This window comes from Phoca vitulina, unplaced genomic scaffold (genome assembly GCF_004348235.1).
Source record: "Phoca vitulina isolate PV1807 unplaced genomic scaffold, GSC_HSeal_1.0 scaffold36, whole genome shotgun sequence".
NCBI lineage: Eukaryota > Metazoa > Chordata > Mammalia > Carnivora > Phocidae > Phoca > Phoca vitulina.
The window spans coordinates 6,680,620-6,695,446 of record NW_022589739.1 but is presented as its reverse complement, the minus strand read 5'-3'; the positions used below and the strand labels follow the sequence as shown (position 1 = coordinate 6,695,446).

Here is a 14,827-nt window from a genome sequence, read left to right as displayed (position 1 = left end):
TTTGATCTTTGTGATTTTGGAGATGGGGAACACTGAAGGTCAGGTATGGGAATAATTTGACCACCCAAAGAGAGAACAGAAATTTTAACAGGAGATCCATTCATGGATCATCATAGTGCACATTGGTTGAGATGATGGAAAATGTCCAGTTATTACAGCATCCATCATCTTCCTAGGAATTTTGAGAAGCTTCCAATAAATTGGAGCTGTGTTACTCTCCATTTGGACACCCACAGTTGGCCAAGGTAGAGTGACAGGGAGTCAGCATGATGCTTATGGCTGGAACCAGGACTGGCCAATCTATCCTCATAATTACCGAGCTCCAGTCCCTCCAAGAACACAGATATCCATCTTTCTGTCAAGGACTCCTCTTGTAAGAGATGCTCAGGAAGTTTCCCAAAAAAGCAACAGCTCCTTTGATGGATAGTATAAATTTGATGGACTAGTGATGGTCACTCTTTATGGTCACTTGCTTTGTCCTTTTGTTACCCTGTCTCTTAGTCTCATAACTATAAAATTGTCAAAGGCCTGCTTTGTCTCAGAAGTTTGTGTGAATAAAATGAAATGATAATGTGTATGCACTTTGATAAGTCTCATATGATCTACAAATACCCATTAATCACAATTATCATTAAAATGAACAATGGCTCTACTCAGTTCTCCCCACCTTTTGTCCCCTTGTAGGAGGCCAGCAAGCAGCAGAGAGGCTGGGGCCTTCCAAGGGGCCAGGAGGGAAGCAGGAGGATCTTGGGTCATGATGTGGGACTTGATGACACACAGTGGAACAGTATCCAGAAGAGCTGCTGAGGTCAAAAGGGGAATCAGGGTGTCAAAATGGCAGGTCATGGGCTGGAGCAGGGGCAGGCAGGGCCAGGGGCAGGTGCCTCTTTACTGGGAAAACTGGCAAAGAGGGAGGAATGGGGAGGTTTTCTATTGTGTGGATTCTCCAGTGAGCAGAAAGAAGGGCTGAAGTTTTTCCAGAAGCTTCTCTTCATGTCACTACAAGGGTTTCTTGTTATGTGGTTTCTTGGCTCTCAGTTAGGGAATTAGCCTATTCTCGGAGCTACAAATTCTCTGAGGTACAAATCAGAGAGCTGGAGGACCATTCCCTATGAGTAGTGTTTATAAGGTTTTATATTAGTTGCCAACATTTTATAATTGGAAGAATTCCCATAAAGTTCTGAATTTCCTGACCAAGCAATCTTGGGTCTACATTTCTGCAAAGTGAACCTTGATCTGCTTCTGTTGGCCTGCTTCAATCAGTTGTGCTCCCTGCCTGGCCCTGAAGCATCCAAGTTACTGCCCCTGTGCTACATGATTCTTAACCCGTCGTGGTTTTCTGGAGCACAAGAGGTTTATGCTTAAAGCCTCTTCCACTTGTGACACCTTTTTTAAAAACCACTTTATTAAGGTATGACTGACATATGAAAAGCTATACATATTTCATGTATACAACTTGATGAGTTTAGAGCTAAGTATACACTTGTGAAACCCTCATCATAATTTATGCCATAAACCTATCCATCACTTCCCAAAGTTTCTTCCTACCTTCTTATTTATTTACTACTATTATTATTGTTGCTGTTGTTGTGATAAGAACACTTATAAGATCTACCCCCTTAACAAACTTTTAGGTGTACAATACAGTATTGTTAACTCTAGGCACTAAGCTGTACAATAGATCTCTAGGACTTATTCATCTTGCATAACTCCCACATCATCTTGATGAGATTTCTTTCCATACAGCCTCATTGGTGACTGCTACCATGGGGATTCCATTTGAGACCCTGACTGTGCTTACAGTATGTTTGAAGTTCCTTACCTGGGTGGAGTTTATTTTGACCATGACAGTTTGAGCTCTAGAAATAACCTTATTCGTGTTTTTCATATTTAGAGAATTTCTATGAATCCTCAAGTGAACAGAAAGAAATGCACTTTGACTAACATATCATTTTCATGCTCATTATATCATATGGTTTCTGCCATCCCTTAGGGTGGGCTTTTATGAATTCCCAGCAGGCATTAATGCAGATGGGGTAGCTCTACATAAAAGGGGCAGGAGAACCAAACATCACTTTCTTCACGTTGCATTCTGAAAGAAAATTTGTGGTAGTGCTGAAGGGATTATAATATATACCTCCAAGAGTTTCATATATTCAGGCAGCTGAGTAAGTAGAATAAAATTCATTTATTGATTTAATTTTCTTGACACACTGTTTCCCAAAGCAATTTGAAGTAACGAGCAATAAAATCTAAGATATAAAAACAGGAGGCTATAAAAATGGGGAGATAATTTGATAAATATAAACATCCCTAGGAGATAAAGAGGAATGCATGCCTTTCCTAACCATCCATGGTTTGACTCTGAAGTTAAACTGTTTGACTTGAAACCTAATGAACCTGTGATCCATGTGGTCTAGGCTCTGAGAAAGATTTCTTTAAAGAATTATTCAGCAGACAAAAAAAGCAATACAAAAAGAACTCCATTCTTCACTCTCACCTCTCAAAGGACATGGAATGCTTAACTCCCATCCTCCCTCACCTCTGCCCTTTGACTTTTCACTTGCTTACCCTCCCCACCAGAAGCCTCTCTTCCTCTCCCTCCCTCTTCAATTTACTCTTCCAGCTCCATCAATTTACTTATTGTACAGATTGTCTAACCTTTCTTTTTATGATTGACACAGTTTTCAAAAGTCTTAGAGTCTAAGAGAGGTCATTGTATACACATTCACACGTTATTACGCTTTATTCTCTTCATTCATCCAGCAAACTCACCGAATGCTTACTATGTGCTATGGTCTATGCTAGGGCCTGGGAAGAGAAAAGTGAACTAGGCAGGCCTCTGAAATGCTTCCCAGTTAGCACAGTGGGATGGGGAGTGAGGAAAGTAAACCCCGCACCTCCCGCCCCCACCCCAGGTAGCACCCAGGGCCTGGTGCCCTTAGTGTTGACTGTGACATAAATGGTCTGCAACACACTGGAGGAACTGCTTTCTGGTGGAAGTTTCCTCTGCCTCCTGGCTAAAGGCCACTTTCAGGAAAAGCTCTCCTGAGGTGGCTATCATGTATGGGGCTGTAGGCACCCTTACTCAGAGAAGGGCAGAGCTGCTCACACAAAAAGGCAGAAACAAGCCATGGGTGGCAAGTGCCAAGCATGTAACCACAAACACACACAATTCAAAGCTGTTAAAAACCAGGAAGCATAAAGCAATCAGGGAAAAATCCTCTAATCCCCTGATGGAATGTCCTGGAATGCTCCTCACTCTCTCTTTCCGATGTGTGCAAAATATACAGTAATAAAATCAAAGTGTTCTTTCCCTAACCGGTACACAGAATGGTTGAACAAGCTCTGGGCAAAACTGTTTTTGTGGGGAACATTCAGTCTTCTGCGGGCTGTTTCAGTGCAGCAGGCACTAGGGAGACCAGAATCCAGGAGAGTGTGGGAGATTCCAGGGGCCCCCTGGAGTGAATTCTGCCAGATTTTAGTGTGTGTGATGAGTGTAAATACTCCTCCCTGCTCCCACCCTGAGCTGCCAAACAGAAGACAGGGCCTCAAGGAAGCTTGCGGTGCAGGGTGTCCAAACACAGAGTCTGCCAGTGAAGTTACTGGCTTCAGGACTTCAAGGGCCTTGGGCTTGGGAGCCACGGTAATTCATGCATGACACAGCTTCTCACTTACTAGCTGTGTGACCTTGGGCAAGTTACCTCACCTCTCTGTGCCTTGGTTACCTCGTCTGTAAAAAAACTATCTCACAGGGTAGTTACAATAATTAAAAGGATTGATATAGAAATAAGATTGCCAGTTAAAATACAGGATGTCCAGTTATATTTGGACTTCAAATAAACAACAAATAATTTTTTTAGTGTTGTGTGTGTCCCAAATATTGCACGGACATAACTGTTTTCATTTGCTAAATCTACAGCTCCAGATGGAAAGCTCATAGAAGAGCACCTGGCACTTAGTAAATGCTCATTAAGTGTCAGATGTTATATTCTGTTATTGTTACCTTTGGGGCTGAATTAATTACTTTGGAGTTTGGTTTTGAGGAGATTGTTGTTCTTAGTTTTGAGTCTGATCAACCATCTAGAGTTAAATTAGGAAGGCCTTGCCCTTCTGGTCATGAAGCCACAGAGCATCTCCCCTGGGCATCTGACCACACAAGCTCTACTGGTCTTGTAATCAATGACTCCCAGAGTGGTCTTGTAATCATTGACTCTCAGAGAAGCCCACCTCCAAGGCCACCTTCACCTGGCTCCACTTCCTCTCTTACCATCTGCCCCTCAGATCAAGTAGAGCTGCCCTTTGTGGGTTACAGACACAAGAAGCAAAGGAACAAATGTGGGTAGAGGGCAGTGACACTTTCTTAGACCTACTATGTGTGGGGCCCTGTCCCAGACACTTCTGGTGTGGTTCCTCACTTCATCCTCTCCAGCAATTCTACGAATGAACCTCAGGATACCCATCTACAAATTGGGGATGATAATGCCTCCTGATGTCATCAAATCGTGAAGAGGAAAGTGAAGTCCCTGAGCATGGAATAGGCGATGGATACATTTTTTTTCTCTCCCCCTTTTTTCCCCTTCAATCCCCACTTTACCAATGAAAAAACAGACTTGTCCAGAGCTGTACAGCTGGTAAACAGTGGGAAAGAAGGACAACACATCAAGCCTGTTGGCCTTCCCACTCCACCATGCTGCTCTTAGAGTTGTTTCCCCTGGTCTTTGGTCTCACCTCCCCTGGTACCTGGTATGTGCAGGACACTCTGACACTCCTTTGTTATTCTTCCAAGCTGCTCTCTCCCTCACAAACCTCTTCTTCTAGGAAGCCCTCCAGCCAGCACAAGTTTGAACATACAGCTGGAAGAGAGATAGCAGGGGCATCCCCTTAGCTTCCCATGGGCCCAGCCACCCCAGGGGTCCATTTCCCTTCCCTGGAGTCAGCCAAGCACTAGGAGCCTGGGCTGTCTCCCCACAAGTTCACCCTATAATAAGCTAGCAGGTCACATTTTGTTCTCCTTAAATAAACCTTATAGAAACATTTAAATGTTTATTTCACTCATAAATTCCCAGGAATGCGCAACAGTTTCCTAACTGCCTGGGTGCAGGGATAAATATAGGCCAGTGTCATAGACGGGAATATTATCTTCCTTTCCCCAATGTCACATGACTAAGCCTGGACTAGGAAGCTCTAAGCAACAGCTCCAGCCCTGGCAGGACTGAGGAGTTTAGCTCCTGCACTGGGCCCTGGCAAATAGCCTGGGACAGAAGGATCCTACTAGAAGCCAGTGTGGGGTAATGAAGTTGGGGAACACTAGTCAGAATCACACCTGGATGACCTTGGGTACTTAACTTTTCTGAGTTTCATATTCTTAAACATTATGTGGAGCTAATAATCCCCATTTTCCAGGCTTGTTTAAGGATTAGACAAGATAAAACAATAATAGTGATGATGATGATGATGGTGAGGGTGGTGGTAGAGGTTGGGCCTTGTGGTGGCTGTATCCCCAGGTCCTTCTCTCATAGCCTGGAGGGCAAACAGGGACTGCCTCTGAGAGAGGGGCCCTGGCCACAAAGAGAAGTTGCTGCTCTTGTGATAGGATAAAAGGATTCTGGGGACTCTCGAGAAAATGATTATTCCAGCAAGTCCTAAGAGCATGGGAGAGAGCAGAAATGCCTCTGCTGAAGTCTGCTGGACATGGGGCTCTTCCCTATCAAGCACTGAGGACTAGTTTCTGGCTCCCCTAAGCTCCCCAGTGCCCACCCTATGGATCACCCTGTGCACCCAAGGCCTGCTTTGCCTCTGATGAACCCTCTTTCCTGTATACCTAGAAGCCAGGGATCAACAACCACTGGATTATCCTGCCTTCTTCATTACTGTTTTCACTCTCATGCCAACAGACACTAGGAGTGTGGATACATGCAATGTCTATTCGTCCTACTCAGTGGAGAGTGTATCACCCAGCCAGCCATTCATTCATCATCATCTTCTATGCTCTCCTCCTCCCTTCTTTTCCTCCTGTTCCTTCATTTCTTCCTCTCTCCAATCCAGGCATTTAATCATCCAGCCAGTTATCCACTTGACCTATCCACCCAGCCTATCATACATCCATCTATCCACCCAGTTATTATCCACCCAACCTATCACACATCCATCCATCCATCCATCCATCCATCCATCCATCCATCCATCCATCTACCTGCCCATCTGTCACATTCATCCATCCTTCCTTGAGCTCCCACCACATACTCTAGTTGTAGCCTATGTTGAGAATTGGAGATACACACATAAAAGACACAGCCCCTGACCTAAGTTGCTTGTGTGTAGCATAAGACAGGAGACAGGAGACGGAGAATCAGAGAAACAAAAAATGGTAAGCTACTCCTTTGCTCATTATAGGAACTAAAGACAAATAATTTTAACATACATTTCTGACCTTCTGTAACAATCAACATTTCCAAAACACTTTCTGCTTTTTCTTCAGCACTTCTACAGCTATAATCTCAAAGTTCTTACTCTGTGACCAGAACCACTAGAAGCCATCCTGGTGGAACTGTCCTCGTGGCCCTTTCTAAGCCTCTTTTCCATAACGGATGGGACATCAAGCAACTGCCCCCCATGCCTAGGGCCTTTGGTGTTTAGGACACTGGCTTTACTGCTGGGTGGAGCTAAGAAAGGAGGCAAAGCTAACAGAAACACTAGCAGGAAACTCGGGTTTGAATCTCTACTCAACCATAGCACAGTTATGTGGCTTTGGCAATTACTTACCCTTGTAGAAATTCAGTTTCTTCTTCTATAAAGTAAAGATAATAATATCTACCTTGAGGGAATGAGACCACATGGCAGGTGCCCAATAGATGGCTCTAATATCTCATACATTAGATCCTAATGTTTTACTGATAATTCATTTGAAGATATTTCACTGAAGATTGTAATTGAGGCTGTTCTTGCAAAAGGTAATGATAAATGGAAATGAGCTCAGAGAGGATGAATTCAAAGCCCTCAATTGGACATTCAAGGTACTGGCCAGTTTCTAGTGTTTAGAGTGTACTTACCTACCTCAGCTTTCTCATCTGTAAAATGAACTTCCTAGAGTTGTGATAATCATACCTACTTCCTAGAGTTGTTGTGAGGTTACTGCATGTAAAGTGCTTAGAGCAACACCTGTTACATAGGAAGCCTGGCATGAGCGTTCTCATCGGGTGAGGTGGGGCATGTCCCCACTCCACACAGCTGTCACCAGGTTCCCAGGGCTTTACGTGCACTATCTATTTTGTCTTCATCCATTCCTTACAGACAACTGATTCTTTGAGTCCCAAACCTTTTTCTCACACATTTCCCAAGGGGTCTCTGAGGAGATGTAGACAGAACCCCAGTCTGCTGGCCAGTGAAGACGGGGCCTGATCAGGCAAGGGAGGATAAAATGAAGAGAAAAGCTGGCAATCTACTTTACATGGTAAAGCATGTTGTTAAGCTCTAGGTATTCCTGGGGATAGCAAGACCAAGGATCCCCCAATTCCTGATCAGAGAAGAGAACACAAGCGGAACACAAAGCAAATTAGATCAGAAAGAAGTTGTCATTAGACTGTAAATCCATGGGGTGGTGAACTCTCTTGAGAGTGGGGCCTTAGTGCTTAATAAACATTTGTTGAGTGAATTCAGTAAATATTTACAATTAACTCTTGAACAACATGGGTTAGAACTTATATGTGGGTTTTTTTAATAGTATGGTACTGTAAAAGTATTCTCTCTTCCTTATGATTTTCTTAATAACCTTTTCTCTACCTAACTTTATTATAAGAATACAGTGTATAATACATATAACACACAAAATATGTGTTCATGACTGTTTATGTTATCAGAAAGTCTTCCAGTCAACAGTAGTCTATTAGTAGTTAAGTTTTTCAAGAGTCAAAAGTTACACATGGATTTTCAACTGTGCAGCGGGGTTGGTGTCCCTAACTCCCACATTGTTCACGGGTCAACTGTATTGAGTAAGTTCAACTCAATTCCATATTTATTGGGTTCCTATCATGTGCAAGTGAATAGTTATCCCTTTCCTGTATGCTCAAACTCTGTTGTGGTATAGTGGGGTAGTTTCTGGACTAGAAAGAAAAAAAAATAATGATTCTAGCCCTGTTTCCTCAGCTTACAGCCATGAGGCAGTAGAATCCAGATCTTGCAGCTTCCATGTTATGTCCTTTGGACAACTGACTTAACCTCCCAAGCCATAGTTTCCTAATCTATAAACTAGGTATGGTCATAGCTAACTTATAGGGCATTAAGAAGGTTATCTGATATTCACTGTGCTTCTTAAAGCATGGGTGCCCATATCTTTGTCTTAGCATTTGCTTTAGGGGAGAAAAAACTGAAGACAGGAGGATTCTAGCGCTAATAATGTTCTTTTTGTTGTTGATGGTAATTACATGGATGTGTTCCCTTTGTGATAATTCACCAAATTATACGCTTATGATTTGTGTAAAAAAAAAAAAAAAAAAAGGTTATCTGAGATAATGAATATAAAGAGTTTAGCTTAGAACATGGTAGGAGCCCAATGTTTAGCTTCTTTCCCTGCATCTGGATATGATACCTAACTGCTCTGAACTTCCACTTCCCTGGGGATGATGATCGCTGTCCTCACAGTGGGGTTAGGGCATCAATTGCAGTAACATATGTAAAAAAAAATTTTTTTTAAGATTTTATTTATTTATTTGACAGAGAGAGACATAGTGAGAGAGGGAGCACAAGCAGGGGAAGTGGGAGGAGAAGCAGGCTTCCCGTGGAGCAGAGAGCCCGATGTGGGGCTTGATCCCAGGACCCTGGGATCATGACCTGAGCCGAAGGCAGACGCTTAACGACTGAGCCAGCCAGGTGCCCCTGTAAAAACTTTTTAAAAACTGTTTTGTGCTGTATTAGGGACTGAGACCTATTATCAGATGAGAACCTTGCTTGGCACTTTATATATATTATTCTGGTAATTAAAGTCAAGCTGCCTGGGGCTTGACTCTAGGCTCAGTGACTTAGCTGTATTAGCTAGTACACATTACTTTACTCTTCTGTGCTTCAAGTCTTCATCCCTAAATAGGGTAACAATAGTACCTGTCCCACAGAGATTTTCTGAAAATTAAATGAAATAAAGTGTTCAACAAACCTAGCACAGTGTCTGGAACATAGGAAAGTTTCCTTAAAAGTTCACTGTTGTTAGCAGCTGTTACTATCAGGCTTGGCTTGCAGATGAGGAAACAGGCAAAATGAGTAACTCACCCCAGGTCCCACTCAGGTATGTAAAGCCCAGCTCTTTCCACATGCCACACTACCTATACCTTGCATCTCTATGAAATGGAAGCATTTCCTGTCCCTTCCAGAACTCCCTGGCTGCTTGGGGAAGCCTGCTTGGTATTTTTCTCTTCTAAAAGGACAGCTGAGCAGGCTCAGCTCTGGGTCTGGCCCACTGACTGATGTTGGTAAGCCAGGATGGGTCTCTCACTACATTGACACAAATAAGGAGAGAATTCCAGATTTGTCATGGCAGCAGCTACGATGATCTCTAATTCTGAGCCAAAAGAGGAGGCCCAGCAGCTTTGTGGTCAGAGGTTCTAGGAGCTCCACAGCGGATCCCTTGCTGTTAGGGCCACACACAGAGGGCTAATTCTCCAGAGCACATTCCAACCTAATTTTCAGTTAATTAAAAATTGGAGGTGGGGAAAGTGGTGGGAGCAGGGATGCCACTGGTTTGTTGAGTGCTGCGGTAATCTTAAGTCAACAAGATGGTGCTGTATAACACGGTTAGGCATCAAGTTGTTTAGATGATCAGAAAGTGCGGTACAAAGTAGGCACATAGGGAGATGTACAGAGAGAGTAACTCGTGTGTGACCAGGAACTGCATGGTGATCTGTGTTTCTAGGAGTCAGTATGCATCGAGTTGGGCTGTTTTATTGTCTGATGGCTGAAAAAGAATGAAAAAGGCATAGGCAGTACAGTGTCTCAGCAGGATGTGTGACACGGAGCTGTATTTTCTGGCCCCATGGGCTTAGGCATCTGAGAGGATGGCAAGCAGAAGTAAGACCCTGCGGTGCTTTGGAGTGTGCATGGCAGTGTGTTTGTAGGGGCCCAGGGTGGCCATCTCAGACAAGGACTTTGGAAGCACAGGACAGTGTACCCCTGGCTCAGGCACTAAGGGTTCTCATAGAGGGCCCCAGAGGCAAAGAGTACTTAGTGCAGGGTAGAGACTAAGAGTATGGGCTCTGGGGCCAGGCTGCCTGGGTTCAAATCCTGGGCCTGCTGCTTATGAGCTATATGATCTTGGAGAAAGCTGCTTAACTTCTCTGTGCCTCAGCTTCCTCAGCTATGAAATGGGGATAATGATACTTACCTCATAAGGTTGATTGAAAGTTAAATAAATTCATACAGTAGAATAATGCCTGGCATTATTATTAAGTGTTGTGGACAATGGAGATGGGGGTGGGAGTTAGTCAGGGGGTGGTGGAAGGGGGGCTACTGGAACAGATGATGTGAAAGATGGAGGTCTGCTTATGAGTTCACATTGACCTACACCTGGGAGCTTCCAGAAACCCCTGAAAGAGGATGGGGATTGTCTGGGTGGAAACTAGAGCCAGCTGTTAGAGCTGACCTGAACCTCTTTGCACACTCAGGTTTGCAAAGCACTTCTGAGGAAGCCATGCTGTTCCAATGAGTCAGCTTTCTGATATGGCTGCTGATCACAGGCCAGGAAATAGTTGATGTCCTGGTCTTGCTGCCTCTGGGGCCCGGGGCCAGGTCTGGTGCCCCATGATTATGGGGAGATAGGTGGGTATGTGCCCAGAGGAGAGATTTGGGAGTAAAGCCTGGAGGAACAGAGGAAAGGAGACTCTGGGAAGATGTGTAAACTGTTTTCCTGCATCTGTAGGTTTTCACCCCATTATAGGCAGTTGTGGAGGGCAGAACTGAGGGGGAGTCACAGGGAGGCAGTTCCAGCTTGACCAGCAAGCCGAGCTGGCCAACCACAGCACAGACTTCCTTGTGAGGTGGGCAGTTCCCCTGTATGGAGCTACTCCTATAAACTCCCAAGACCCACCCCAGAAGACTGATTCAATAGGCCTGGGTTGGTGGAGGAATCCGGGTTTAACAAGCTTCCAGATAACTGTTTGGGGGCTCACATTATGCAGAACTTTGCCTGCCTGGGAGGGAAGGGTCTTAGATGAGATCTAGTATCCCTTCTAGCTCTTAACTCTGATGGTCTGTCATTCTGTGGTCCCTTAAGGTCCCAGGCTTGTGTCCTGATAGTTTTTATTCCTGCCAGACCTCTTGGCTACAAGCTCATTCCTTTGAGCGCCTCCCTGTTCTAGGGCCAACCCAGAAAACACACTCAGGACACAACTTCACAGAGTGCATTGTCTGGAAGCTTTATTTCTTTGTGGGTCTTGATTACAGCTTCTGATTGGGGACCTCAAGGGTGTGGGGGGGGGGCTGGTGTGCACGCGCATGCATGCAGAAAGGAAAACAGGATCTAGGTCTACAGCTTTTGTGTTTTTGTGTGAGAAGGTCTCAGCTAGTGTTCATGTTAGCAATGGGAAATGGGGGCTGGGGCTTGAGGAACTAGAAGTAGGACTGGACCCGGGGGAGCTGTAAACTCAAAAGGATGCTCTGGTTCTTTGCCTGCCTCACAGAGAGGGAGTTCACACGGTACTGGGAATTTCAGCCAAATCCTCCTAACCAATCCTGCTTTCCTGGCTGCCTGGTTTCCGCTGCTCCCAGGGACTTGGGCTCCAGTCCCTGGAGGCTCCAGCCCTGTTCACAAGGCCTGACCCTCCCCTGAGGCTGTGGCTGCCTGAGAAGCCCAATGTAGGTTGTCTGATGGGTGCAAAGAGGGAGGTGCTCTTCACTTACAATGCCCGTGGGCTTCTGGAAAACTCAGGGAGGCCTAGTGCCTGTCAGTAAGGGCAGAGAATAAAAGGATACTGAATCTGATGTCGCCTTCAGTCTAGGGTCTAACCTGCCCCAGCCCCATGGTCCCTCAAGCCAAAAAAGGTACTAGAGGCCTGGGCCAACCAGAGTCGAGGAGGCAGCCACTAACACTTGCCCTGAGGAAGAGATGAGGAAACAGAGGCACAGAAAAGTTAACAGGCTCACAGGAGGTCTTTTGACCAGGATGTGGAGGAGCCCAGCTAGGTCTGATTCCAGAGTCCACCTTCTTAAATCCTGTGCTAATGGTACTCCCTTATGTGCATCAGCTCACCTGAAGTCCTCATGGGTCCTTCTCCTACTGGGCTCCAGCAACACAGAGGCTATTGGTACCACAAACATTCCCTTTATTGTCTTGACTTCCCACAAGCACAGAGATAGAATCATGGCATTTGAGGGACCTTCAGAGGCCATGGGGGCCCACCCCCTCATGTTACAGAAGTCTGGTTCTGGTTCAAGGTCATAAGGAGAGTGAGCTTGTGGAAAGCTGGAATCTGGAGCTCCTGCTGTTCAGCTAGGGCTCTCTGACCCTCAGGTCTGTGGTTAGCTTATGGATTCCCTCCCCTGGCTTGGCTGTGCCTGGAAACTCACGCTCACCTCTGACCCAGTGGAGCTATATCTAGGTGTGGTTTGAAGTCGTGATGATAAGAAGGGCCAGCAGGCTTTTGTGCTATCTTGTCTTAGTCTCCTGAGAAGGCTTAAAGGTTCTTTTATTGAGAGAGGTGAGATGATGAACTAAAGGTAAACTAAACAGTGTAAAAGGATCTCTTCACTAACGGTAGAATTGCAGCATTGCCAATCTTTTATTTTTATTTTTTTTAGGGACACTTGTATTCTTGAGGAGTATGGCATGACAGCTGTTTGGGGGAGCTAACTAGGATTCAGGAGCCAGATTTTGCATCAGAATCTGGTTTAAGCACACTATTGTTATTAGTGAGGTGGAAGGGGTCAGGAAGGGCTGTGGTAAGAAGGAACCCAGGGCTAGGGAGTAAGGATGCTAAGGGGACAGAACTTGGGAAAGTCATGACTGAGGAGAGGGAGCAGTCACATTTGAATCCAGATGTGGATGTTTTGCTTTATGCTGTCATTCTCTTCTTTAATCTTTAAACCTTCAGTGGATTAACAAATTTAACAAATTTTTTGTTGGCTAAAACTTATAACCCACTATTACCAGTGTTTTAAGGGAATTGTCCACACTTGGTTAGGAGCAGCAGTAGAAAGGGGGCAGCAGCAGAGCACCCAGTTTGGGGAAGACCAGACATCACCCATAGAAGAGCAGAGGAGCAATCTAGAGCCATAAAGAGCAACTGATAAGCAGCACCCACCAGGCTCATGACATTCCTGGAAGAGAGGTTCAATAAAACACTGAGCTGGCTGCCTGTGGCCAAATGCATAGGGGTTTGGCTCACTCCCACTTAGAAATTCAAGGGCTCCCCAAGTGTGCCAAGTTCTGCAACATCTCAGTCCCAGGAGTTTGCGATAGGGAGATACAAGAAGCCACTCTTTTCTAAGTATTTACTATCTGAGTTCCCACAGTTATGACGTGCAAGAAAACAAATGTCATCCTAACATGAAAATGTTCACTGAGAGTCTGCCTGCTTACCAAATTAATGCTCACTCATACATTCTTCCCTCACTTAACGAGTCTGTCCCTTTGGGCTGAGGTCAGTTCAGACATCTGTCAGATATAATGGGGTGGTACAAGTGCAAACCAAGTGCAAAGTTCATGAATTCAAAGAAAACAGTTTTGGAAAACTTCACATGCACGGTCTTGGACCAGTGAAGAGCAGATGGAGCTGGGCAGCTAACAAAGAAAAAATTACAAAGATAATTTGTATTGGCCAAAAAAGAAAATGATTTGCATATTGAAGGATCCATAGAGGTCCTTGGGAAAATGAATGAAGCCCTTAAATATTAAACACACAATCTCTTAACAGAGGTGCTGTAAAGTAAAATGTGAGGGATGTGGTTCATATGAACAGATTATCATGTCGGTATAAAAAATAAATATGCCAATGCCAAAATCAACACAATTAATTCTTTGTTCCTTCTAAAAAAGTAGCATATAATCAATTTTTTGTTATATGTCTAGCTAAAATAATTTGTTTTCATAATTTCATTTGTACAATACAATCTCAATGAGACCCTTTAAATTAATTTCTTTTCATCATTTCTTTTTTATAATACAATTTTACTGAAAATCTTTTCCACTATTTACTATAAAATTTTGATCTTCATTTTAAGTGGACTCAGTTTAAACGGCCTTTTGCTGGTGACCACAACCCTGACATGACGAGGCCCTCTGTGCTGACAGTTCTCCTCCAAGTCTTTCTCCATTCTAAGAGGGTGCCTATAGGGTTACGGTGGTTGGACCTTCCGGGAGACCTCAGTCAGACACAGCATAGGAGTTTCTGCTCTCAGGATATATGGGGGGGCTTGGCCAATTCACATGGACCCTGGGTAGTTATTCCTCAGTGTGGCAGCCACACACCTTCCCCCGGTGCCCACTGCAGCCTGCACAGGCTGTCAGCACACCCTCTAGCCAGGCTGAGTGATGTGGCACCAGCCCAGGGCACTTGGCTTGGCCCCGGCCAGACTAACTGCAGGCGAGGAGGGGGCACTTACTTGGCCGGTGGGGCTCTGGGCTGCCTGTGGCTCTCCAGGGGGCTCCTCGTCCTCGGGAATGTGGGGCATGGCAGCCTCCTGGCGGGAGTGGCCGCGTGTGCCCGGAACCTCCGCGGCGTCAGCCCCAAAGATGCTCCAAGAGGCCTGGGCTCCGCAGGCTGAGGAGACGCCAAAAGGACAAGTCAAATCCACTCCCATCCCTGACCCAGGCTGGGTTCCATTTCCAGGAGCCATGAGCCGCAGA

At 45.1% G+C, this 14,827-nt stretch overlaps 1 protein-coding gene across 1 annotated transcript in view; it reads right to left on the bottom strand.

Annotated features, from left to right (window-relative positions):
* Window positions 1-14,827, bottom strand: part of MRVI1 (murine retrovirus integration site 1 homolog) — an 82,849-nt gene extending 68,022 nt beyond the window's left edge. The window contains exon 1 of the mRNA XM_032426951.1: window positions 14,584-14,827. Coding sequence (XP_032282842.1) covers window positions 14,584-14,817 — 234 coding nt within the window. The 5' untranslated portion in view covers window positions 14,818-14,827. The remainder of the gene's footprint in view (window positions 1-14,583) is intronic.